Source organism: Cynocephalus volans, chromosome 5 (genome assembly GCF_027409185.1).
Source record: "Cynocephalus volans isolate mCynVol1 chromosome 5, mCynVol1.pri, whole genome shotgun sequence".
In the NCBI taxonomy this organism is placed as follows: Eukaryota; Metazoa; Chordata; class Mammalia; order Dermoptera; family Cynocephalidae; genus Cynocephalus; species Cynocephalus volans.
This window is the reverse complement of record NC_084464.1, coordinates 111445731-111470799: the sequence shown is the minus strand read 5'-3', so window position 1 is coordinate 111470799 and position 25069 is coordinate 111445731. Positions and strand designations below refer to the sequence as shown.

General features: G+C 33.9%; 1 protein-coding gene across 6 annotated transcripts in view; it reads right to left on the bottom strand.

Annotated features, from left to right (window-relative positions):
- Positions 1-352: 352 nt before the first annotated feature.
- Positions 353-25069, bottom strand: part of CEP57L1 (centrosomal protein 57 like 1) — a 65312-nt gene continuing 40595 nt past the window's right edge. For 4 of the 6 annotated variants that reach the window (XM_063097061.1, XM_063097059.1, XM_063097062.1 and 1 more), the window contains exons 2-12: positions 20957-21049; positions 18401-18563; positions 16975-17154; positions 15674-15795; positions 12712-12828; positions 11395-11472; positions 10599-10685; positions 8001-8078; positions 7636-7877; positions 3546-3690; positions 353-1075 (exon numbers count right to left, since the gene is read on the bottom strand). In XM_063097061.1, the coding sequence (XP_062953131.1) occupies positions 854-1075; positions 3546-3690; positions 7636-7877; positions 8001-8078; positions 10599-10685; positions 11395-11472; positions 12712-12828; positions 15674-15795; positions 16975-17154; positions 18401-18560 (1431 nt within the window). In that variant the 5' untranslated portion in view covers positions 18561-18563; positions 20957-21049 and the 3' untranslated portion in view covers positions 353-853. Of the gene's footprint in view, positions 1076-3545; positions 3691-7635; positions 7878-8000; positions 8079-10598; positions 10686-11394; positions 11473-12711; positions 12829-15673; positions 15796-16974; positions 17155-18400; positions 18564-20956; positions 21050-25069 lie in introns of those variants that run through there. The other 2 variants (XM_063097063.1, XM_063097064.1) reach the window with 2 other exon arrangements.

Here is a 25069-nt window from a genome sequence, read left to right as displayed (position 1 = left end):
TGTTCTCAGTTTATACTGATGAACATTATATACAATGCAAATAAAAAAGTCAGCAAAAGTTACAAAGGAGTAAGATAAAATAGATCACTGGTGTTAAAAAATAAAAACTAGATATGTAAAAGAGAATGGAAATAGCAGAGGAAAGCTTCTGCAGTTGAGTTACTGTCTTTTAAATATTAAGTAACTCTGGGTTCTTATATGTAAATTGCCACATAAAACTTAGGTTAAAGCCTTCTTCACAAAATCGAAGAACTATTAAGCTTTTCCCTTTACAAGAAAGAAAAATATTTCATAGCTTTAAAACAACACAGGAAGCACCAGGAAAGTTAAAAGACATTTCCATACTGTTTATTTAACGTTGGCTCTCAAGGATACAAGCTTACTAAATGAAAAAGTGGAATGGTACTTGTGTCTCAGATTTAACCCAATATTGGGGCTGGCTGGTTATTTCACTTGGTTACAGTGCAGTGCTGATAGTGCCAAGGTCAAGGGTTTGGATCTCTACACCAGCCAGCCGCCCACACACACAAAATAAATAACCCAATTTTGAATACTGTCAATCCAGTACAATTTCCTAGATTTAGCTTAAGATAACTGCAAAGTGAACAGTGTTTCTAAAACATAATGAGGTTAGGGACTTCAGTCAATAAGAAAAACAAAAAAGCAACCATTTATTATTTGGGGCTTTTAGTATGTCATTAGGCATTAGCTAAAAATACTACAACTTCTTCATGTTTTATAGAGGCTAGAAACATAATTCAAAATTTCACAAAGGTATATTAAATTAAAACCACTTTGACAATTCAAGATCTCACTGATAAAGTTCATTTAAGGTGACAGTTTTGCTATCATGTTACTGTTCCCACATGATATCATCTCTTCTCAATTTCACTTGAAGATTATGAACTTGTATTGGACGAAAGTCGCTGTTTTTCTGAAAAGGGTTAGTTTCACTCAAACATTTTCTGGGGCTATTTTTTATGTTCTTTGATCCTTTAGGGTTGTTATCTTCTTGCCGAATACCTGAAGCTTCACTCATCTTTGAGTTTTGAACTTTTTGCTGCAGTTTACGAACCTGGAGAGAAAAAAAATCTAAGATTTTAGTCAAAAAAATATTAAAAATATACCCTCAAATAGATGGATTAGATTGATGGTTTAAAGATTACACTAAATAAAAAGTTAAATTCAGTAAGTTTTTATTTATTGAAAACCTGTTACATGCATATCACGGTGCTAATCAGGTAAAAATATAATGACTACAATAGTCCTTGCTTTCGAGGAACTTATTGCTCTTATTTGTGAAAGAAAAGCATATATGGGACAACTAGAGAATTGGGACAACTTTGAGCAAGACAAAAAGTGTGTATTTGAAAAGGGCTGAGTAGGACAAGATCAATATGGGCTGGAGAGGTTGAGGGAAAGGTTGTATGGAAGATATGAAACTGGTAAAAACTAGAGAACAGACAGGAGAAAGAAGAACCTTTCAGGTGATATTAATAGCAAAGCAAAGAATTGGTACTAGGAATGAGCATCAAATTTATAGTCAAATATACTACATACATAATACATACGTGTGTGTGTGTATTCTTAAACATATTCCTGAATTTTATAATTACTACTGAATGTCAGTAAGAAAAAAAAGCCCAGGGAACAACTTTATCTCCTTGAAGAGTCTCTAGTAAGAGTGAATTAGACAGAATTAAACAAAATAATATCTATCAACTAGCCAGAAAACATTTCTTCAAAGTCCAACCCATTACTTAGTGTACTTCACTTATGCATAGGTCCAATTTGCAGAGATGATCCGTACTCTGGACAAGTACCTGGTTCTCCATTTGCTGAAGAGGCAATGTTTATTACAGATATTAAATTTATCATGACGAAATGCTTGAAAATTTATACCGCTATATTTATTATACAACATAAATCATTTTTTTCCAAAATATAATATGTACAGACTGCCTAAATTTTAAAAATATTCTTCTATTCCTTTCAGTTTTCTCCCATGCAATTCCAAGAAAGTGTACAAGTTGTATAATGTTCAACCCAACACAATCATTCAAAAATTTTTACTGACTATAACCTTAAAAGCTAGAAAAGTGAAAATATTTGCTTCAAAGTTTCATTTCTTTATTTTTTTCTTTATTGGCCATAAGAAGAATAAAGGCAATAACATTCTGCATCTTTTATCACTTTCCTATAAAAGGGGGGGAGACTTATTTTGAGGTTAATATATCACCAACTTATATAAGTGATGATTATATCCATAAGCAGATAGCTGCATGATGTGACTCGGAGGGTTCCTGGAAAGACTCCTTCTGCCTTCTGCTCTAGTAGGGTAATAGTGCTTAAAGTTCAACCTATGGAGTTACTGTCTTGGGACAAAATATTATATTCATGACTCTTCTGTTAAAATATTAAAATTGTTATGTCATTCACACACAAGTATAGAGTTCTCCTCACCACCCTTCTCCTATGCACTACAGCTAGCTGAGCATAAGACCCCAGGGAATAGAATATAACACAGCTTGTTTTGGGAGAGGGGAAAAAGTGCTTTTAGGACTGGTGTGCTGTGGAGTATGCATAAAGCAAATGTACTTCACAGGGCCTGCTTTTCCAAAGCCTTGCAGTTTCAAATATTGACCTTGCAAAGGACAGGAAATTTTCCCCAGGCTATAGTCTCTGTTGTAAGATAAAGAATTGTAACACAGCAAGGTTGCTGGTTCAAAGACAGACAAGTTACTGATTGATATATAAATATACTGGGAAATTGCTGTAAGAAGAGAATGTTTGCTAAGATCAAGCTTTTGTTGGTGGATCACTTAAATTGCCTTATGGAATGTCACTTTGCTTGTTTTACTGAATGTTACCAGCCTATATTGTTAAACTATAGCCTCACCTATGTTCTCTTCCTGTAACTTCCTGGTCTGGAGAAAAATGCAGGAAGAGAACCCCAATTCGTGGTTAATTTCCCAAATGGAAGGAATGCCTCTCTCTTGAGGGTTCTAGGAGATTAACCCCTTTTCGGGGCTTCTCACTGCTAGGAAGAGATGGGCTTTGAGTAACCTTTGGCAGCTCCATCACCCAGGGGAAAAGGGGTGATAAATCTGTGAGAGACAAAGCAACAGCATACTGCTGGAGGAGCCAGGTTTATGTATGATACTGAATTAGAGACCTGCTGACATAAGGGGCATCAATAAGGCATTAGATGAGAAAAGAATAAGGAAAAAGAGTGCTAAAAAGGTGTCCGGAGGACTGCTAAGGCAAATTTAGCCTACCTCAAAATTATCCCAAAGGCATTTCTGAATAAATAACTCAACTTTTTTGCTCATTTTTCTTTATATTACCTTAGAGAGTTATGTAGGAAGCCCATGTTATTCCACTGGGACTGATGGCTCTATTATATAACAGGCCTAAGTGATTCCTGTCTATTTTTTCACTAAACCACACATACATACCTCAAATTTGGAAGGTCATACAGAGATATAACACTGAATCCAGATATATTATCTTTTTATTAAAATATTTTACTAAAGCCTTCTTACACTGACTTGATGCTTCTTCAGTTTGGAAATTTGTTCTCCTTTGATTTCCATTTTCTTGACTAAATGCTCTAGTTCACATTCTATGTCATCACAGACTGAATGGCTTTCAGTTTCCTTCATTTGTTTCAGTAGTTCTTGGTGCTCCCTATGAAAGAAAAGCAAATATCAAGCACTGTTATACTTTATGCTGTATGTATGTCTTTGCAATAAGTAAACAATTTTCTGTTCGTAAATTTTAGTCAAGGCTAAATATTTATCTTCAAAACTATCAATCTTCAAAATATTAATCTTCAAAGGTTTGTCTAATTAAATCTATGGTAAATATAATCAGGCTTTTGTGATTTGAGATTAGATACCTTCAGAAATATGTTAGACTTAGGCTGATAAACAACCTTAAAAGATCTGAATTGTTGATGTTCACAGCTAAATGTAATAAAATGTTCTGATGTCCTTAGCTAGAAGCTTTAAAGGGCTCTCTTCAATTCCAGCTCTGGATTATTGATGTAGGATCTTTGAAAAAATTCCAGCTATAGAAGTATTTACCTGAGAAATCCCTGCATTTGGAGTTAGCCTACTCAATGAAATCCTGTCAACAGAACTAGTTATATCTTCTTTTTTTTTTTTTTTTTTTTTTTTTTCCTGTTTATTTTTTATTTTTTTATTTTTTTTAATTTTATTTTGTCGATATACATTGTAGCTGATTAATGCTCCCCATCACCAAAACCTCCCTCCCTTCTCCCTCCCCCCCTCCCCCCCAACCATGTCCTTTCTGTTTGTTTGTTGTATCAACTTCAAATAATTGTGGTTGTTATATCTTCTTCCCCCCCCCCCGGTTTGTGTGTGTATGTGTGTATGTGTGTGTGTGAATTTATATATTAATTTTTAGCTCCCACCAATAAGTGAGAACATGTGGTATTTCTCTTTCTGTGCCTGACTTGTTTCACTTAATATAATTCTCTCGAGGTCCATCCATGTTGTTGCAAATGGCAGTATTTCATTCGTTTTTATAGCTGAGTAGTATTCCATTGTGTAGATGTACCACATTTTCCGTATCCACTCATCTGATGATGGGCATTTGGGCTGGTTCCAACTCTTGGCTATTGTAAAGAGTGCTGCGATGAACATTGGGGAACAGGTATACCTTCGACTTGATGATTTCCATTCCTCTGGGTATATTCCCAACAGTGGGATTGCTGGGTCGTATGGTAGATCTATTTGCAATTGTTTAAGGAACCTCCATACCATTTTCCATAGAGGCTGCACCATTTTGCAGTCCCACCAACAATGTATGAGAGTTCCTTTTTCTCCGCAGCCTCGCCAGCATTTATCGTTCATAGTCTTTTGGATTTTAGCCATCCTAACTGGGGTTAGATGGTATCTCAGTGTGGTTTTGATTTGCATTTCCCGGATGCTGATTGATGTTGAGCATTTTTTCATATGTCTGTTGGCCATTTGGATATCTTCCTTAGAGAAATGCCTACTTAGCTCTTTTGCCCATTTTTTAATTGGGTTGCTTGTTTTCTTCTTGTAAAGTTGTTTGAGTTCCTTATATATTCTGGATATTAATCCTTTGTCAGATGTATATTTTGCAAATATTTTCTCCCACTCTGTTGGTTGTCTTTTAACTCTTTTAATTGTTTCTTTTGCTGTGCAGAAGCTTTTTAGTTTGATATAATCCCATTTGTTTATTTTTCCTTTCGTTGCCCGTGCTTTTGGGGTCGTATTCATGAAGTCTGTGCCCAGTCCTATTTCCTGAAGTGTTTCCCCTATGTTTTCTTTAAGAAGTTTTATTGTCTCAGGGTGTATATTTAAATCCTTAATCCATTTTGAGTTGATTTTAGTATATGGTGAGAGGTATGGATCTAGTTTCATTCTCCTGCATAGCGATATCCAGTTATCCCAGCACCACTTGCTGAAGAGGCAGTCCCTTCCCCAGTGAATAGGCTTGGTGCCTTTGTCAAAGATCAGATGGCAGTAAGTGTGAGGGTTGATTTCTGGATTCTCTATTCTATTCCATTGGTCAGTGTGTCTGTTTTTATGCCAGTACCATACTGTTTTGGTTATTATAGCTTTGTAGTATAGCTTAAAGTCAGGTAGTGTTATGCCTCCAGCTTTATTTTTTTTGCTGAGCATTGCTTTGGCTATTCGTGGTCTTTTATTGTTCCATATAAATGTCTGAATAGTTTTTTCCATTTCTGAGAAAAATGTCTTTGGAATTTTGATGGGGATTGCATTGAATTTGTATATCACTTTGGGTAGTATGGACATTTTCACTATGTTGATTCTTCCAATCCAAGAGCATGGGATATCTTTCCATCTTCTTGTATCCTCTCTAATTTCTCTCAGCAGTGGTTTGTAGTTCTCATTATAGAGATTTTTCACCTCCTTGGTTAACTCAATTCCTAAGTATTTTATTTTTTTGGTGGCTATTGTAAATGGGCAGGCTTTCTTGATTTCTCCTTCTGCATGTTCACTATTGGAGAAAAGAAATGCTACTGATTTTTGTGTGTTGATTTTGTATCCTGCTACTGTGCTGAAATCATTTATCAATTCCAACAGTTTTTTTGTAGAGGTTTTAGGCTGTTCGATATATAGGATCATGTCATCTGCAAACAGGGACAGTTTGACTTCATCTTTTCCAATCTGGATGCCCTTTATTTCCTTCTCTTCTCTGATTGCTCTGGCTAGTACTTCCAACACTATGTTGAATAGGAGTGGTGAGAGTGGACATCCTTGTCTAGTGCCTGTTCTTAAAGGAAAAGCTTTCAGCTTTTCCCCATTCAGGATGATATTGGCAGTGGGTTTGGCATATATGGCTTTAATTATGTTGAGATACTTTCCCTCTATACCTAACTTATAGAGGGTCTTTGTCATGAATGAGTGCTGAACTTTATCAAATGCTTTTTCAGCATCTATAGAGATGATCATATGGTCCTTGTGTTTGAGTTTATTAATATGGTGTATCACATTTATTGATTTGCGTATGTTGAACCAACCTTGCATCCCTGGGATGAATCCCACTTGATCGTGATGAATAATTTTTCGTATGTGTTGCTGTATTCTGTTTGCTAGTATTTTAGTGAGGATTTTTGCATCTATATTCATCAAGGATATCGGCCTGTAGTTTTCTTTTTTGGTTATATCTTTACCTGGTTTTGGTATCAGGATGATGTTTGCTTCATAGAATGAGTTTGGGAGATTTGCGTCCGTTTCAATCTTTTGGAATAGTTTGTAAAGAATCGGTGTCAATTCCTCTTTGAATGTTTGGTAAAATTCTGCTGTGAATCCATCTGGTCCTGGGCTTTTCTTTGTTGGGAGCCTTCTGATAACAGCTTCAATCTCCTTTATTGTTATTGGTCTGTTCAAATTTTCTACGTCTTCACAGTTCAGTTTTGGGAGCTTGTGTGTGTCCAGAAATTTATCCATTTCCTCCAGATTTTCAAATTTGTTGGCGTATAGTTGTTTATAGTAGTCTCGAATGATTCCTTGTATTTCAGATGAATCAGTTGTAATATCGCCTTTTTCATTTCTAGTTATATCTTCTACAGAGGTCTTAGTTCAATTAGCTGGCCAGCCAAATCACATAGTTATGGAATTTCTGTTGAATATATATTTAAATGTGGGGCATAATATAACATATCCCATACAGAATCTTCCTCACTTTGGATGCTTCAAAATTTGTAATGCAGACCAGCCAAAGTCTAATATAAAGAATTACACTCCTACTTGTGTAATAAAATCATTCATTTAACTAGAAGATTCTAGGAAACAAAAGGAGAACCCTTTCTCATAAAAGCTTTTGTGAGTTATAATCTAAGGTCACCAGACCCTATATGTTAGCATGATAATAATATTTGTCAGTCCAGATCTTGGGAATACAGAAACTCCTTAGATTAGGAAAGCAAAAATTACATGCAGTTGAAAATTTAAATAGTACCAATAAATACAATGAAAAACCAGTGACAATAAATCTGTCCAAATGGCTAAGACCTTTAAGAATTCATGAGCAGTATTGTTCTTAAAACTGAGAACAAAAAAATGATATCTGAACATCTTGCTACTTCTCTTGATAAAGAATAAAAATGCTTACACACTCATTTGGTCCAGCTCATCTTGCATTGCCATCAAAAGTTCAGACAAATTGTCACAAATGGAAATGGACACTTTCGAGTCAGAAGGTACAGCTTTAAACTGGGAAGTTGTTCTAGTAGGCTTATAGAGACATCTAGGCTTAGTCACTTCAGGTTTCTGAAGAATACGTGAGCCATGATGTTGCGTCATCTGCAGGAGGCTTTGCATACTTGCATTCACAGAACAGCCTGCACTGGCAAACTTAAGGGGAAAAGGAATGGCTGAGAACAATTTTAAATGAGTGATGGCATTTAAGTAGCACTTGCAATAAAGTAAAGCAGGAGTATTTTTTTGAAAAACTATCTTCATTTGTTTCCCACTTACCTTTTCAGCAACAAAAGGCAGTGCTCCAAACTTTGAATAAATTTGCTGAGGTGGTCCTCTATTTAAACATTTAGTTTTCTAAACATTGACAAGGAAACAAAAAATTAATTTACAAGACTTTTATGAAATAAAGAATTCTCAAAACTCAACAGTAAACAATGCAATTTGAAAACAGGCAAAAGACATGGACAGACATCTCACTGAAGAAGACATTCAGATGGCAAACATATGAAAAAATATTCAACATCATTAGCTATTAGGGAAATGCGAGTTAAGATTACAACAAAATATATCACTGTACACCTATCAGAATGGTGAATTAAAAAAAGTGACAATGCTGAATGTTGGCAAGGATGAGAAACAGAATCAGTCAGGTATTATTCATGGGAATACAAAGTGGAACAGCTACTTTGGAAGACAGTTCAGCAATTTCTTATAAAACTAAATGTACTTATCATATGACCCACCCAAAAATTTCAGTCTTGGGCATTTATCCCAGACAAATAAAAACTTACGTTTACACAAAAACCTGTATGCAAATGTTTACAGCAGCTTTATTTGTAATAGCTAAAAACTGTAAATAACCAAATATCCTTCAACAGATGAATGGTTAGATTGTGGTACATCTACAATACTGTGGAATACTACGCAGAAATAAAGAATGTATTGCTACATGAAACAACTTGGCTGGATCTCAGGGGGAAAAGAAACAATCCCAAAAGGCTAGGATGGGGATCCAAATCTTTGACCTTGGTGTTAGCAGATTTATTCTTAAAATAACAAAACTACAGAGATGGTGAACAGATTAGAGATTGCCAGGGGTCAAGGAGGGGTATGTGTGGCTATAAAGAGATTTCATGAAGGAGACTTATGGTGGTGGAATAGTTCTGAAACTTGATTGTTGTGACAGTTACATGAATCTACCCAAGTGATAAAACTATCATACTGCTGTCAGTTACCATCTAGAATTACAGCTCTAATCATGTCCCCACTCTTTTCAGAAGCCTTCAATGGTTCCCAACTGTTTATAGAATAAAAGTTCAAGTTCTTAACACGGCATTGAAGGTCAGCCATAATCACAAGCTGTATTTTCAGTTTTAACTCTCACTATGATCCCATCTAACTTCCACTACTGGGTCCCTAGAAAAACCAACAAGTTCCTCAGACTGCAATACATTTCTCCTCACCTCAGTCTGTCAATACTTATTAATTCTCTAAGGTTGCTTTTAATGCTGATTCTTGCATCACCCTTCACATATTCCTTCCTCTACACAGTACCACAACACTTGTTTATGCCTTTATTAGGCTTTTATTACACTCTGTCTTATGTTCGTATATTTATCTGTTTCTCATAAATCCCTATCTTATTATCTCTTTACCACCTAGGGATACCAGTCTACGTATATCAAGATGAATGAGTTGAATGAACTATGTCCAAGATATGGAGAAACAGTGTCAGAGATAAGTAGGTCTCTCAGAGGCTTCTTAATCTGATCCAGCTTCAGCAACATTAATGTTCCTTTAAAGGGACAGTATTATTTCATTGCTATTTTTCAGACCCTATGAACTTGGGATTTGAACTAAGAGTGTTTATAAAGTGATATTGCTGTTAATTACTCTCTTCTCTTCCAGGAGCTATCTTTTTTCCCCTTCATTTCTTTAACCTTCTCCCTGTACCTTCACTATTTTTACAATGAATAGACAAACTTTAAAAAAAATTTCCACTAAGTTATCATAGAAAGGATGCCATAAAACATAAGTATAAAAATAAGCCAATATTTGTTCAACTTGCAAATTATTTATAGTGATTTTCTATTTGGATTTTCAACTTTGGATCTCACTGTACAAACAAGACATAAAACAAATATTTAAAGAAGGAAATAAGCAAAAAAAATATACAAAGTAAGTTCCATTGGGAAAATGTTTTTCACTACTGCAGTTTAAAAATTCTTAAAAGAAAAAAAGTTATGAAAAATACAGCCAGAGTATTGAATAGTAATTCTATAAAGTACTAACTCCCCAATCCTTATTTTTAGGCAAATTCGAAGGATATGAGCATAGAAAAAAACAAATAATAGTAAATGCCATATATAAATGACTTTACAGACCTATAAACTGAACAGATCTGTAAAAAAAAGTTTTTTATTGTGCATGTATTACGTAAAACTGCTCTCTGCATATACTGCATTGTTTAGTGCATTTGTGGCATTGTTTAGTGCCTCTTTTATAAAGTATCACAAAATACATTTCTCTTAGAGTTTAAAACTAGGAAAAGGTTTGTCTTTCTAGAAAAGTTTAAATACTTCCTGTTATTTCACAAAGACAGCTACACTGCCCATTATTTGCTATTTTTTGCTTTGGTTGTCAAGCAGACTTGGAGCTATGTTTTATGCACAACTCTTGTTACTTTCTTTAACCTAGGTTTTATGGAATTTTCAATACCATCCCCACTTGACTCATTTCATGGCATTATTGCATGTCTTTTATTATAGGTCTCTTCAAATCCTTTCTGGAAATGGATAGGTATAAGTATTAAAAGGGTCAATAAATATTAGCAAATAAGAAAGTGTTTTTTGGGAAAAAGTTGTATATGCATACCTTTGAAGATTTCCTCTTTTCTTTGGAGTGTTTTGGATTTGAAACTGAAGACATTAAAATTTTACTGATTTCAAGTCCAGTTTGAAGCTATAATATTAAAGAAAAAACCTATAAAATTGATTTGTTAAAGCTTCTTCAAAAACATCATAATGAGTAGGCTGGCTGGTTAGCTCAGTTGGTTAGAGTGTGGTGTTTTAACACCAAGGTCAAGGAGTTCGGATGCACATACCAGTCAGCGGCCAAAACAAACAAATAAAAACAAACAGACAAAAAAACCCAAACATTATAAGGAGAGATCCAGGTCTCAATTTATAAATACAAGGATACTTCAAAAAGTTCATGGAAAATGGAATTTAAAAAAATAATACAAATCTTTCCATGAACTTTTTGAAGGCCTCACAATTCAGAAAGGAAAAAAAACCCAAAATACTATTTCTGTGTGTGTATAAAAGTCACTAAGTCTATTGGTAATTACAATCATTTTCTGTTAATAAGATAATGAATTATATATGTGTGTGTACACATACATACACACATATTAAACTGAAAACAATCTATCCTAGGAGTTCTTTCGACTGAGAATATATGGATTTGTCAGAAAGACCTCTTGGCAATGCATCCACATATATGAATATACTGGCTGACTGAGAATTTCATTATTATAGCAAAAAAGAAACAAAACTAACAATCTAGGAAGCAGATATTGGACTCTAGAATATAGGCTTCAGTTAATGAAAATAAAGTATAATAAAATACACCTGGTTTTCCATGATAGACCATACAGTACTCTATTTACCTCAGAAGCTTTATCTTGAAATAGCTTACGCTGATGTTCTTCTTCCTTAAGTTTTTCCTCTAAATGTTTAATCTTGTCCTGTAAAAGAATAAAAAACTGGTATTCTTATATAAAAACTAGAGCCAAATATCCTTTGTTCCTTTTCCAAACAGGATCCTAGTTGTCTTGACTCTTAAGAGTTTGGTAAGTTAAAGCAGAAAGAAAGAAAAAGGAATGGCAAAAAATGCTAAGAGTTTTCTTGGCTTTCTTCCTATGTTTTTTTACCTGTTATTATATACAAGGAGAAGAAAGGAAAAGCAAAGAATGGAAACACACATAGGTTTTATTAGCTTCCAGCAACAAAACCACAATGATGAAACTTTTGAGGGTATTAAAGGCCTACAAGATCTATTATAGCCTTGGGTCTCAATGTTTCATTCAAAACATGGATAAATAACAATAAATGTCCATCATGTGCTTTTTATTTATTTATTATTTTGGTGGCTGGCTGGTATGGGGATCTGAAACACTATATGTTTATGATAAGGGCCCACTTGTTGAAAGAAAAAGGGGGCAAAAAGACATATTAGAAATATATATGGTCCTTGTTACTTAAAAGCTTATATTGTACTTAGGGAAACAAGGCAACATAACATGAAACAATTAAACAACAAAACAATGAATATGATCTGACGGGGAACATGTATACACTATATGACCCTATACACATAAGTATTACATCTTATTGTAGTGTGGTTCAGAACAGGAGGACAGTAAATACTATTTCAAAGGGAGAACTTTCTGAGTGTTGGAGAACTCACAGAAGGCTTCATAGGGAAGTAGGACCTCAAGAAAATCCTATATGAAAAGGATTTGGGTGGAACAAGGAGGGGGAGGAAACTTAGGATAGGCTTAACTTGACTGAAAGTGGTGAAAGACTATGTTTTCAATATTCTTTAGGTAAATTATCTGACAAATAAAAATGTCCTATTTTAGAAAAAGTCAAAATTACAATTTCACATCAAAAGGCAAGCTCATTCTTGCAGTGACAGAACACATTAACTTTTAATCTCTGCAGGCAGGAATTCATATCTGGATTACTAAAAGTAGTAAACGAAGTTTCATAAATCTAAGATTTACTGTACATTCACATATAAAGCCAATTATACTTTACACTAAAGATTTATTCCTGGCTTGATCACTTCAAAGAAACAAGTGTAATAAACGAAGTTTCATAAATCTAAGATTTACTGTACATTCACATATAAAGCCAATTATACTTTACACTAAAGATTTATTCCTGGCTTGATCACTTCAAAGAAACAAGTGTAATCTTACTTCAGCAGTTTTCTGAGTTGTTGTCAGTCTAAAACACTCTTTTTCTAAGACATCAAGCTTTTCAAGTTTTGCATGAAGCTTCATCTGATCTTGTTCTTTTTCCCTTTGAAGCTGCGCCTTGGAAAGGATAAAAAAACAAACTCTGAACTTGGCAAGTGATGCCAGTGGATCAAGAATAATACAATATCTAACAATTCAAAACACAAAATAAGTCTGTCAAAAGAAACATGTATATACATGTACATACTTCAGGTGCTTACAAGCGAAAAACCAGAAAACCAAATACTTTCAAGGAGCAAATATAACGTGCAATAAAAGATGTGCTACATGAGGGTACTTCAAAAAGTTGATGGAAATATCTGAATTATCTTTCAATTCTATTGTTCTACAAACTTTTTGATGTACCCTCATATTAGTATCAATAAAGCAAATTCCTATATGCATCTTTACATGAAAATTTTACTAAGGAAACCATCATTAGCAAAACCTATATTAAATAAACAAGGTGTTATTCACAAGGTGACCAGTCGTACTCATTGACTTACCCTCTCTCTAACCTCAAAAAGCAGCTATCAGAGGAATAAAGCATAAAGAGAACACAGAGAAAAGGAAAGTTACACCTATACATATGCATATCTACATACTATTTTGTAATGGTATTTATTACTGTGCCAACGCAAGATATTAACAATAGGGGCAACTGTGAGGGAGCAGGGAACCCTGTACTATCTGCTCGATTTTCTATAGACCTAAAACGACTTTAAAAGATAAATTCTATTAATTAAAACAAAAACAATAAAACCACCACCAATAAACAAAGTCTTAGTGACTCTAACATTTTTATGTTTGTTTGGTGGCTGGCCAGTATGGGGATCTAAACCTGTGACTTTGGTGTCATAAGGCTGTGCTCTAACCAACTGAGCTAACCAGCCAGCCAACTCTAACATTTAATTGGAGTCCCAGAAGAAAAGGAGAGGGAGGTAGGACAAAATAATTACTTGAAATATAATGGCTAAAAATGTTCCAAATTTAATAAAAAACATCTGACAGATTCAAGAATCTCAAAAATGCCAGGCAGAATAAAGAAAACCACACTTAGGCACATCATTGTCAAATTGTTGAAAACCAGTGATAAAGGGAAAATCCTAAAAGCAGACTGAGAAATGATAATACATTTATGCACAGTATTATTTGGTACTTTTACCCTTTTGCAAGACAATGTAAGGATATTAGAACACTTTATATTACATTTACTCCTTCCTAATTTATAAGCTATTGTTCTGATGAATTTTCATCCTTTATATGTATATTTAAACCATGTAAAGCATTATTATTGTTTTATAAAATATTCACCTAGATTTATCCACATATTTACTACTTTCATTGTTCTTCACTCCTTCCTACATCTCTGACCTTCCAGGGAAGATAATTTTCCTTCTGTCTGAATAATGTCCTTTAGTGTTCCCTTTAGAGGATTTTCTGAGGCTTAAAATGTCTTTACTTCATCTTTATTTCTGAAGGATATTTCCCCCAAATACAGAATTCTAGATTAGTAGTTATTTTCTTTTAATACTTTATCAGTTCATTGTCTTCTAGGTTCAGTACTTTCAGTTGAGAAGTCAGCTATCATTTTAATTGTTGTCTCTTTGGATTTTTGTCTTTTTTCCGGCAGCTTTTAAGATTTCATTTTCGTTTTATTACTTATTTTGTTATTAGGTATGTATGTATAGCTTTATTTATATTTGTCCTGCTTCAGATTTATGGGGCTTCTTGAGTCTGTGGTGTGATTTTATTTTTTAATCAGTTTTAGAAAATCCTCAGCCCTATCTCTTCAAATATTCCTCTGCCCCATTCTCCTTCTCCTTTGTTTTCAAAACTCCAATTAAACATAAGTTAGATCTTTTCACTCTAAAATTATGCCTCTTCCCTCTTTCACTGATCTGGAGGGTTTCTTCTTCCAGTTCACTGATTCTGTTTTCTAATCTGTTGTTAGATCCATCCATTAAGTTCTAAATTTCAGTTATTATATTTTTTTCAGTCCTATAAGTTTTATTTAGTTCTTTCTCAAACATGTTTTGCCATTTTATGGTTTCCAATGCTCTACTGAAAGTTTTGATCCTGTCTTTTATTTTCTTGATTGTAGCAAGCATAATTATTTTAAAGTCAGTGTTCTGTAGAGCCACTACCCAGCTGCAGGTAACTTGTTAGAGAGTTTATATAGTCTATTACATATGCTGTTTCTTGTTTATAGAGTCTTATCTTCTTCTTGGTTATCTTTGACTGAAAGATGCTTACTGTGTTGAAGACTGTTTTTAGAAATAATTTGAGGTCTCTGGGAACATTAGTGATCTACTCGGATCACTTCAGTCCAATTTCAGGGACTGAGGTTTTCCAGGCTATCCTGATAATATGAAGCAGGACTGGAATCTGGGTTGTTTTCCTTTTTGTTCACTCTTGCAAAGCATTCAGCACAAAAGATTTACTAGGATTCCAATTCTTGGTAGACCCTGGACTTTAACTTTAACTTCCTTAGCCCCAAAAGGATGGCTGTCAAAGGCATTATTTAGCCTCTCTCCACTGCCTCTTCTGGAATCAGAAATGCCCTCAGAAGGGATGAACCAGAAATGTTAGGCTGAACCCTTTGGATTTAAGTCTGAACACAGATTTTAAATTGGTGATTTTTTTTCATCACCTTGTCAGTTCTCTAATGGCTTTGTGTATTTTTCCTTTCCGTTTTTTCTTTCTTTTGTATTATTCTGTTCAATTTTTCTTGTTTTTCGGGTTTTTTTTCCCCCACACAAGGGTTGGTATAAATGGCCTAGTCTGCCGTTACTATAAGTGGAAATAGTCTATATCCAGCTTTATATTCTACTTTACTTAAGGGGAAATTTTCCCATGATATTAAATATTCTTCAAAAACATATTAGATTATATAATTATTCCTTATAGAAAATATGCTTACCTGTTGTTCTAGGATCATATTCTTTTCTCGCTCTACATTGAGAACCATTCTCTTCGTATACTCTAATTGCTTCTCTAGAAGAGTACAACGAGACTGGGCTGAGCTTAGCTGTATACTTATATCTATGAAAAAGATAAAATAATAATGAGTAAATTAGTTGGTTATCACATAGATCAGAGATTTGGTTATCATAAGAAATGCATTACGTGAATTCAATTAAGAGCTAAAAGTTCAAGGCCTCTTTTGGCTCTAAGTACTGACTCTCCCAGAGTTATGAACATACATTTTATTAATATCTCATTAATTATATATACCTGGTTTAACACTGTTGCCCCCTAAAAACCCAGAGGGCATACTTCTGAAAGAGCAGGATGTCAGTGACTTGTGGGATGATAAATATCCTGGTTGTACCTGGGAAATAATACCATGTGGAAAAACAGAGGATGTAAAGTCTCTTACTTATCAACGTATTTCTTCTCTTTCAGGAAACTCAGGTATATGCATTCTACCACTCTCATCTTCCTCTGCTCTTGACTTCTGACAGCAGAGCTAATTCCACAGGGGTAAGCAACCCATTTCTAATCATTTATCTTTTTATTTTCCTCAAGTCTTTCTCCACTTTTATTCAATTACCTCAGAATTTTTTCCCCTCATTTTTTCATTCTATTTGTAAGTTGAAACACAAACTTGAGCCTTGTTTATAAGGGTAAGTGTAGTGGTACAAGAAAAAAGAAATCCACAAGTTTTGAGGTAAAATTATATAATGAACTTTCATTCTAAATTTCTAAAATCCTTGTATCCAGATGTCCTTTTCATAATTTCCACAGAAACCTCCACCTACTTGCCTATTGCCTCTAATTAACCTTGTTTTTCTCTCAAGTTAAATAAAATTCTCTCACTTGTTCTTATTTTTTTTTATATTGTTTAATTACTAGTGGTGCTTTATATTTCAAATTTTAAAAATTAGTGTTAACCAAAAACATAAAACATTTCAAATACATTATGAGTTAAACTAGATTTTGTTGGTTATTCTGAAAATACTCTAATTTCCAAACACACCTTATCTAAAAACTTAATTTTTCCTTTAATCTCAAGAATTTATGAATTGGGATAACAGTTAGACATAATAGAGGTAAGATTAAAGTTACATCCATTTCCCATGAATATCAAAATGTCTGAGAATAAGGCCTCAAGGCTTCAAAAGCAAAGATATTTGACTAAATCTGGTTAGACTGGCTTTATTATTTTTGGATTATAAACTTTGGTAAATCCTCATTTCTGAGAACTACTGCATTTTTTACCTTTTTTCTGTTTTATCAATTCCTCATGTGCCAGATTTCTCTCATTTGTTTCAATCTCCAAGGCCTTTTTATACTGTGCTGCTTCTCTGGAAAGAATGTTCAAGTTATCTTCAGCTTGTGTTCTCTCTAGCTCTAAACGATGAATCTTTTCCTGAAGAGTTTTTAAGGCTAAAATAAGAGCTGTTGAAAAAAAATTTGCTTGATGTTTTAAGTGAAAGGTTTTGAACACTTACAATCACGGTAACATTAAAAAAACGAGCAGTGTATTTCTGTTAGTGAGCCAAAAAAATGTATGAGCAAATGTATACTCCTCATAAATACGAAAAGTAATGACTAAAACTCTAAAGGGGGACAAATTTTCTCAAACACATATTGCAGAAAACAATGTATCTATAAAGTATTTAGTGATTTCTAGGATAGAGAAAGCTAATAAATATAATTTAAGAATTTTCACAGTTTCTTCCATTGGAAAAAAATTATAAATTTATCTGACATTATGTAAACCATAGGTTATATTTATATAATTATAAGTAATACACATCTACTACTGAGACATTTTGTTTAGCTATATTAAATCTTCATGATTCAAATAAGTTCAGAGTTATACAAATTTCAAATACTATTTTACACTTTCTATTCAATTTTAACTTCAAACTATAAAACTAGAGATGAGTGGAATACAAATATTGTAAGTTAACGTTCATATGGTTTATATCCAATTAGAAAGATGTTTGCTAGAGATTATCATTTGGTTTTTACAAATGAGACAAAGAAATTATATTTATTGCACTTTATATGGTACCTGTAGCTGGCTCATTGATTTGAACTATTATTTCTTGTGGTTACTACAAAAGCTAGTAATGGCAACTATTATTACAGAATATTAAAAACAAACGTAATAATCAGCATCTTAGAAAGTAATTCGTATGGCATAAGGTATGCCTGGAGTCATAAATGTTTACCCAATTCCATTTTAAGATACTCCTAAGTTTATATTTTAAAAGTAATATTAGTATTTTGTAGTTACTCCAATATACTGACTTCCTAAAGGATTTTCAAGAATAATTTTGGATACACACAATTTCTGAATCTTTGAATAAGACACAACTCCACTTAGTTTACTAGCTTTCTAATCACCTATTTTCAAAGGATTCTAAATCTGATCTTCTATTCTTCAAACAGTATTTTCTATTTTCTAATGATATTTTTATGATAAACCTGTGATATGTGTCCAGTTGGTGATATTAATCTTCATCTTATAGCTGAAGAAGCCAAAATAAAAAATGTTAAGTAATTTGTCTAAGGTCATAGAACAGAATCAAAATTAGGAGTTTTAAGATTAGTTAAATACACAATCATATTATTTCTACACAAAAATAAGTTTCTATAACATACTTTGTACCATAAGATTTTATATTAGCATTACCTTGGCTATTTGGGCTATGAAGCGTTTTAGGAGAGATAACTTCTGAGTTCATAGGGTGGCAGTTCTGAGATGATTCGCGTTGGGTGATTGATGGAACAAACACTCTTTCTGGAGGTTTAAGATAACTTCCTACTATACTATGCATTAATTCAGTATCCATTATCTGTAGAGAATAAATGAATGATATAGTATAGCATCATTCCTTCATATTTGATGGATAAAAATATTATACAAAATTCAGGTGAAACTATAATATAACAACATAATCACATACTGTGGAAAAGTATCTTCATAAACTTGATTATCACAAATTCAACTATAATAAGATCAGCAATAAAAGAAAGAAAAATGACTATTTACTATGTAAATACTATGGACAATTCTGCCTTATTTTCCATAAGCATATACCCTCGAGTAAGCATGACATGAGTGATGTGTATTTGCTAGTTGAGTTGCTAGTAAGTACTATGGACCTATCATAGTCTGAGCACCTCTCCACAGTTTGACTCTAGGGTTTAAAGAGAAAGTACGTATTCTTAAAAGATAATACAGCCTTTAAACACAAGCCAGCAATATAATCCAATTCTCTAGGAATGACTGTTGGACTACAATGTACCAGCTTCCTAAGAGATGTTCAAGGGTAATTTTGGATATATGAAATTTCTGGATCTACCCCTTGAATAAGACAGATCTCCACTTAATGCACTAGCATTCTAATCATGTAGGTTAGAAAGGTTCCAAATCTGAAGACTCTAGAGTTGTCTTACTTTGTTATTCTGTTTTGTTTTTGTAGAAGAGCCCTTTTAACCATTTTAGCAGGCAATGTTTTGTCTAACTTTTCCAAATCATTTTATTTTCCTTTCTGCAATTTAAGTATTTTAGAAATGTATTCTACTTAATAGCTTCTAGTCAGAATTAATTAAATTAATTCATAACCACATTGGAAGACACAAGGTAATAACTATTCACACACACAAAAAACCTTACCAGCACAATTTTAAGCAACAAAGCTTGTTTTAAAATGTAAATCCAAGAATTCCATTACAAAATTAGCCTATTTTGATTTTTGAAAATTATATATTTCTGTGATTTCTCTACCTTCCCAATTCACAAGGCAAAGGCAGGCACCTTCTGTGACTATATTTCCTGGAAGGTTAGGGAACAAACTTCACTTTCTAGGATTTTCTACTTTAGCCATTGCCATAATTAGCTCAGGGCATTCTTATTGGTCTAAATTAGAGGTTATATAGCCTAAGAGGGTTTGCTAAAATACTTGATGCTAATTATTCTTGGGAGGCAACCACATTTTGCTATTGTTATTAACACCAGCTACCATTTACTGATCATTTCTCCATCTTTCCAAGTTGTTGCTGTTCAGACACTGTTTGTTTCTTATGGGACACTGCATCTATCTAAGGTGTTGTTCCCTCAAAAAACAAGAGATCAAAGTTAATCACAGTGACTTCACTATTAAGTGGACACACAGCTCCAAAGAACATAAGTTCCGAAGATGGTTGTACATCTTTAGAGAGTAGGTGGCTGAAGGTTTCCTAAGAACATTGGAGCTACTCAAGACATATGATTCAATTTTCAGCTCTGGGTGGGTTTCTTCAATAATGGAAAGAATGAAATTTTGCCATTAGTTGCTATACACTGAAGGCCTTGGGAGGACTCTGCTTCCTCTGACTCAATATAATATTATTTTACAAATTGGATTTTACATCAATTAAAAAACTGGTTCAAATTTGAGGTTTTTAGTGTATATGAAATAACGACTACTCAGAAGATTGCTGATAAATTAAAAATTAGACTAAACTTTATTTAAATTAAACGTGTAAACATATATTAAAGTGGGCCTACACAGAGTAGGATGAAAATAAGGTGAAGAAAAAGAAAGGAGACAAAAGAAATGAGAGAAGACAAATTATGCTATGACATAGAGCTCAGGGGTCCTCATTATAACTGGGGTCTTGGCTTAACCCTTACAATCTGGTCCTATTGTTTACTGTTGTAAACAAGTGCATAAGCATATTTACATAAATAATTTAGACATCCTGGGTGAAAACTCACTCTGAAGAAAGATGAAACAAGTATATGTGGATTGAATGTTCCCCCAAAACTTAATCCCAACTGTGATAGTGTTAAGAGGGTAGGAAATCCTATTACAGTAATTGAAAGATGGAGCCTTGAAGAGATGATTAGATTATGAAGACCAAGCCCTAGTAAATGGATTAATCCATTGATGGTTTGAGGGTGGTCATGGGCATGGTTCTGGTAATTTTAAAAGGAGAGCCAGTGAGGAGGTTAGGCACTCTCTCTCTCTCTCTCGCTCTGCTCTTGCCATATTTGCCATGTAATACCCTGAGTTGCTGTAGTCACCACCAGGAAAAGGCCCTCACCAGATGTGTTCCGTGGACTCTGGACTTCCCAGCCTCAGAAACTGTAAGCAATTAATATTGTTCCTTTACAAATTACCCAGTTAGGTATTTCTGTTATAAGCAACAGAAACAGACTAATACAAACTTCAAAAAGCTTGGTTCAAAATCAAAGTCTTACTTGGTTGAGGGGAGGAAGAGTGATTCTGCGTAGAGTATGGTGGTGGTCATCTAATTCATCTCTGACCTAGTTCCATGGACTCATAAGTGGATCCTGGGAAGAGAGACAGTTGTAAGTAAAAACAGAGAAATGTTTCACCAATATCTCTATAAAAGATTGAGGCATTAGCTTCCCTGCTTTGTATAAAATATCACATTCTAACAGAAGGGAAAGCTGTCTGAGACCACTAACACAGTTTTGGCCCCTTGAAGGTTTTGATACATTGGTAGTATTATCCAGCAATAGAGAGAGAGAGCAGCTAGAAGGAACACATTCGTGGGAGTATACGAGGGAAATTTCCAGAGAGAAATTTCTGAGCATACAGAGAGGTATTTAAGCCCCTATCTACAAGGACTCTGGTATGTCTGATATGGGGCCTAGCTGTAGGTAATTGAAAGTCCTCAGAAATTCTTGTGGAACATTTTACAGGTGTCTGCAAGTGGGGGCAAAAGGCTGTGAAAAGCAGACCTCATTGTATCAAGCCTGGTAAAGCCTAGGGAAACTCAGATTATGCCTGAAACCATTCTTAACAGCTTGTGAACAACCAGGAGATTGCCCATTGACTCCATGGTCTATAAGATTAAGATACCTTCACTGGCAGCAAATAGGAAGCCACTGCATTAAAAAACTGTCCCCCCCCAAAAGTATGTTCTAGACACAAATACTTTACTGCAAAGCATTTTCACTTGTTCTGGAATAAAACACTTATTCCAAAATGGTCCTTTTTAACAACCAATGTCTACTTCTGTTGTGCTGTGCCACCATCTTTGCATAATCCCATAGGACTATTAGGGAGATGACATTGGGAGGCAGTCAGAGATACTACAGTGGGTTCTTGCAGAGGGAGAATCTCTGTTTCCTATACTGCAAATTCTTCCAAGTTTGAAGTTTTCCTTAGAGAAACTGGAAAAAGATCAACAGATCTGTTTCTTTCATCTGTTTTTTTCTTTGTTTATGCACCTATGTTAATTTATCTTAAGATCAAACACAGTAAAGGTTGGGATAAGCCTATTTTATTTTTTAATGCATAGTACTTTAAAAAGTACTATTACAACCGATTATGATAATTTGTGGTTAAGGAACTTATCTTACATATGCCCTATAATAATACAACCTGTTATTTATAATACGAGTATACAATAACTAAAATGTTAAGATAGTGATATAAAAACCAACTGGTCAATGGAAACTAGTAAATAGAAGAACTTAACATAAATACTTCAGTAGGATTCAACAAATGGTTCATCTGTTGATCGTTCAATACATGATATTAAAAAACATGGGAAAAAATCCAGTTAAGCCTTTATTTCACTCTGTACATCAATACAAATTTCAGTTACATTACAAAGTCAAATTTTTAACAACTTAAAAAAATTGGTTTAAAAAATCAGTTGCTAGTTAAATAATCTTAGAATGGGTAAGATGTTTTATGTTTAAAAGCAAAAGGGAATAAGGAACTCAAACAACTTTACAAGAAGAAAACAAGCAACCCAATTAAAAAATGGGCAAAAGAGCTAAGTAGGCATTTCTCTAAGGAAGATATCCAAATGGCCAACAGACATATGAAAAGATGCTCAACATCACTCAGCATCCGGGAAATGCAAATAAAAACCACATTGAGATACCATCTAACCCCAGTTAGGATGGCTAAAATCCAAAAGACTATGAACGATAAATGCTGGCGAGGCTGCGGAGAAAAAGGAACTCTCATACATTGTTGGTGGGACTGCAAAATGGTGCAGCCTCTATGGAAAATGGTATGGAGGTTCCTTAAACAATTGCAAATAGATCTACCATGCGACCCAGCCATCCCACTGCTGGGAATATACCCAGAGGAATGGAAATCATCAAGTCGAAGGTATACCTGTTCCCCAATGTTCATCGCAGCACTCTTTACAATAGCCAAGAGTTGGAACCAGCCCAAATGCCCATCATCAGATGAGTGGATACGGAAAATGTGGTACATCTACACAATGGAATACTACTCAGCTATAAAAACGAATGAAATACTGCCATTTGCAACAACATGGATGGACCTTGAGAGAATTATATTAAGTGAAACAAGTCAGGCACAGAAAGAGAAATACCACATGTTCTCACTTATTGGAGGGAGCTAAAAATTAATATATAAATTCACACACACACACATACACACACACACACACACAAACCGGGGGGGGGGGGAAGAAGATATAACAACAACAATTATTTGAAGTTGATACAACAAGCAAACAGAAAGGACATTGTTGGGGGGGAGGGGGGAGGGAGAAGGGAGGGAGGTTTTGGTGATGGGGAGCATTAATCAGCTACAATGTTTATCGACAAAATAAAATTTAAAAAAAAATAAAATAAAATAAAATAAAATAAAATAAGATGCAAAAGGAAAAAAAAAAAAAAAAAAAAAAAAGTTAAATCCAAGAAAAAGAAAAAAATAACCCAAATGTCTTTCAAATTCACAAAAGAAAAAAAAAATGCAAGTTGTCCTCATGGTGCAAAAACAATGAGTAGAAAAAACAAACAAACAAACAGCCAATTAGTTGTATGTGTGTATGTGCATGAATGGATAGTTTTGGTGTTAACAGCTAATCCCTCAATAGATGTATACCAGGATTTGATATTTTTGATGCTACTGAAAATGGTGTAGATTATTTGTATCTTCAACTTGTATATTGTCGGTATAGCAATATATATTTATCTATAGTGTTTGCATATTGACCTTGTAGTCAATGATGTCAACTCACTTTTTAATTAGAGTGCAGATTATTAAGGAGTTTCTAAGCATGCAGTACGGCGACAATAGCCAAGATAGGGGGTGTTTTCTTTTTCAATGTTTAGATTAAATAGAAGAATTTCAGATTTTACATTTATTTTTGTCTTAATTTTTGAAGATTTTTGAAATAATTTTCCACTTTTTAAATGTCAGTCGTTGTAAAATACATATCATGAAATATTTGCAAAAAAAAAAAAAAAAAAAAATAAAAGCAAAAGGGAAAATAGAGGAAGATACAAAAGCTACATTAAAATTAATACTACAACATACAAAATTACAAAAAATATTGAAAGGCAAAAGACAAGCAGGAGAAAATATTTGCAATGAAGGACAAAGGATTAATATAGTTAATATAGAAAGAGCTTTTATAGGTCAGAAGAAAAATACTAACACCATAATATGGCAATAATAACACAAATATATGGCATAAAAATGGCAATGATTATAAACCACCAATTTACAGAAGAATACAGCAAATAACAATAAATCTTAGTAATAATCAGTGAAAAGCCATTACATCCAGATTCAAAAGTAAAGCCTTTGGAGTTAGACCTCAGTTCAAATCCTACATCTGCCACTTAACAAGCAGATAGCCAGTCTAACTAGCATGAGATGATATCTCAATGTGGTTTTGATTACACTGCCCTGATGATTAGTGATATTGAGAATTTTTCATATACCTGTTGGTCATTTGTATGTCTTCTTTTGAGAAATGTCTATTCAGCTCCCTTGCCTATTTTTTAATTGTGTTTTTTTTTTTTTTTTACTACTGAGTTGTTTGAATTCCTTTTGTATTCTGAATATTAGCCCCTTGTCGGATGAATAAGTTGCAAATATTTTCTCCCATTCCACAGATTGTCTCTTTGCTCTGTTGACTCCTTTGTTGTGAAGAAGCTTTTTTGTTTGATAAAATCCCATTTGTTTCTTTTTGCTATTGTTGCCTAAGCTTTTGAGGTCTTATTCATCAAATCTTGGCTCAGTCCTACATTTGAGAGTGTCTCCTCTGTGTTTTCTTATAGAAGTTTTATAGTTTCAGGTCTTACATTTAAGTCTTTAATCCAATTTGAGTTGATTTTTGTATATGGTGAGAAATAAGGTTCTAGTTTCACTCTTCTACACATGGATATACATTTTCCCAGCATCACTTATTGAAGAGGCTCTCCATTCCCCAATGTATGTTTTTGGCACCACCATCAAAGAGCAATTGGCTATAAGTATGTGGATTTATTTCTGGGTTCTCTATTCTATCCCACTGATCCAGTGTCTGTTTTTACACCAGTACCATGCTGTTTTGGTTACTATCA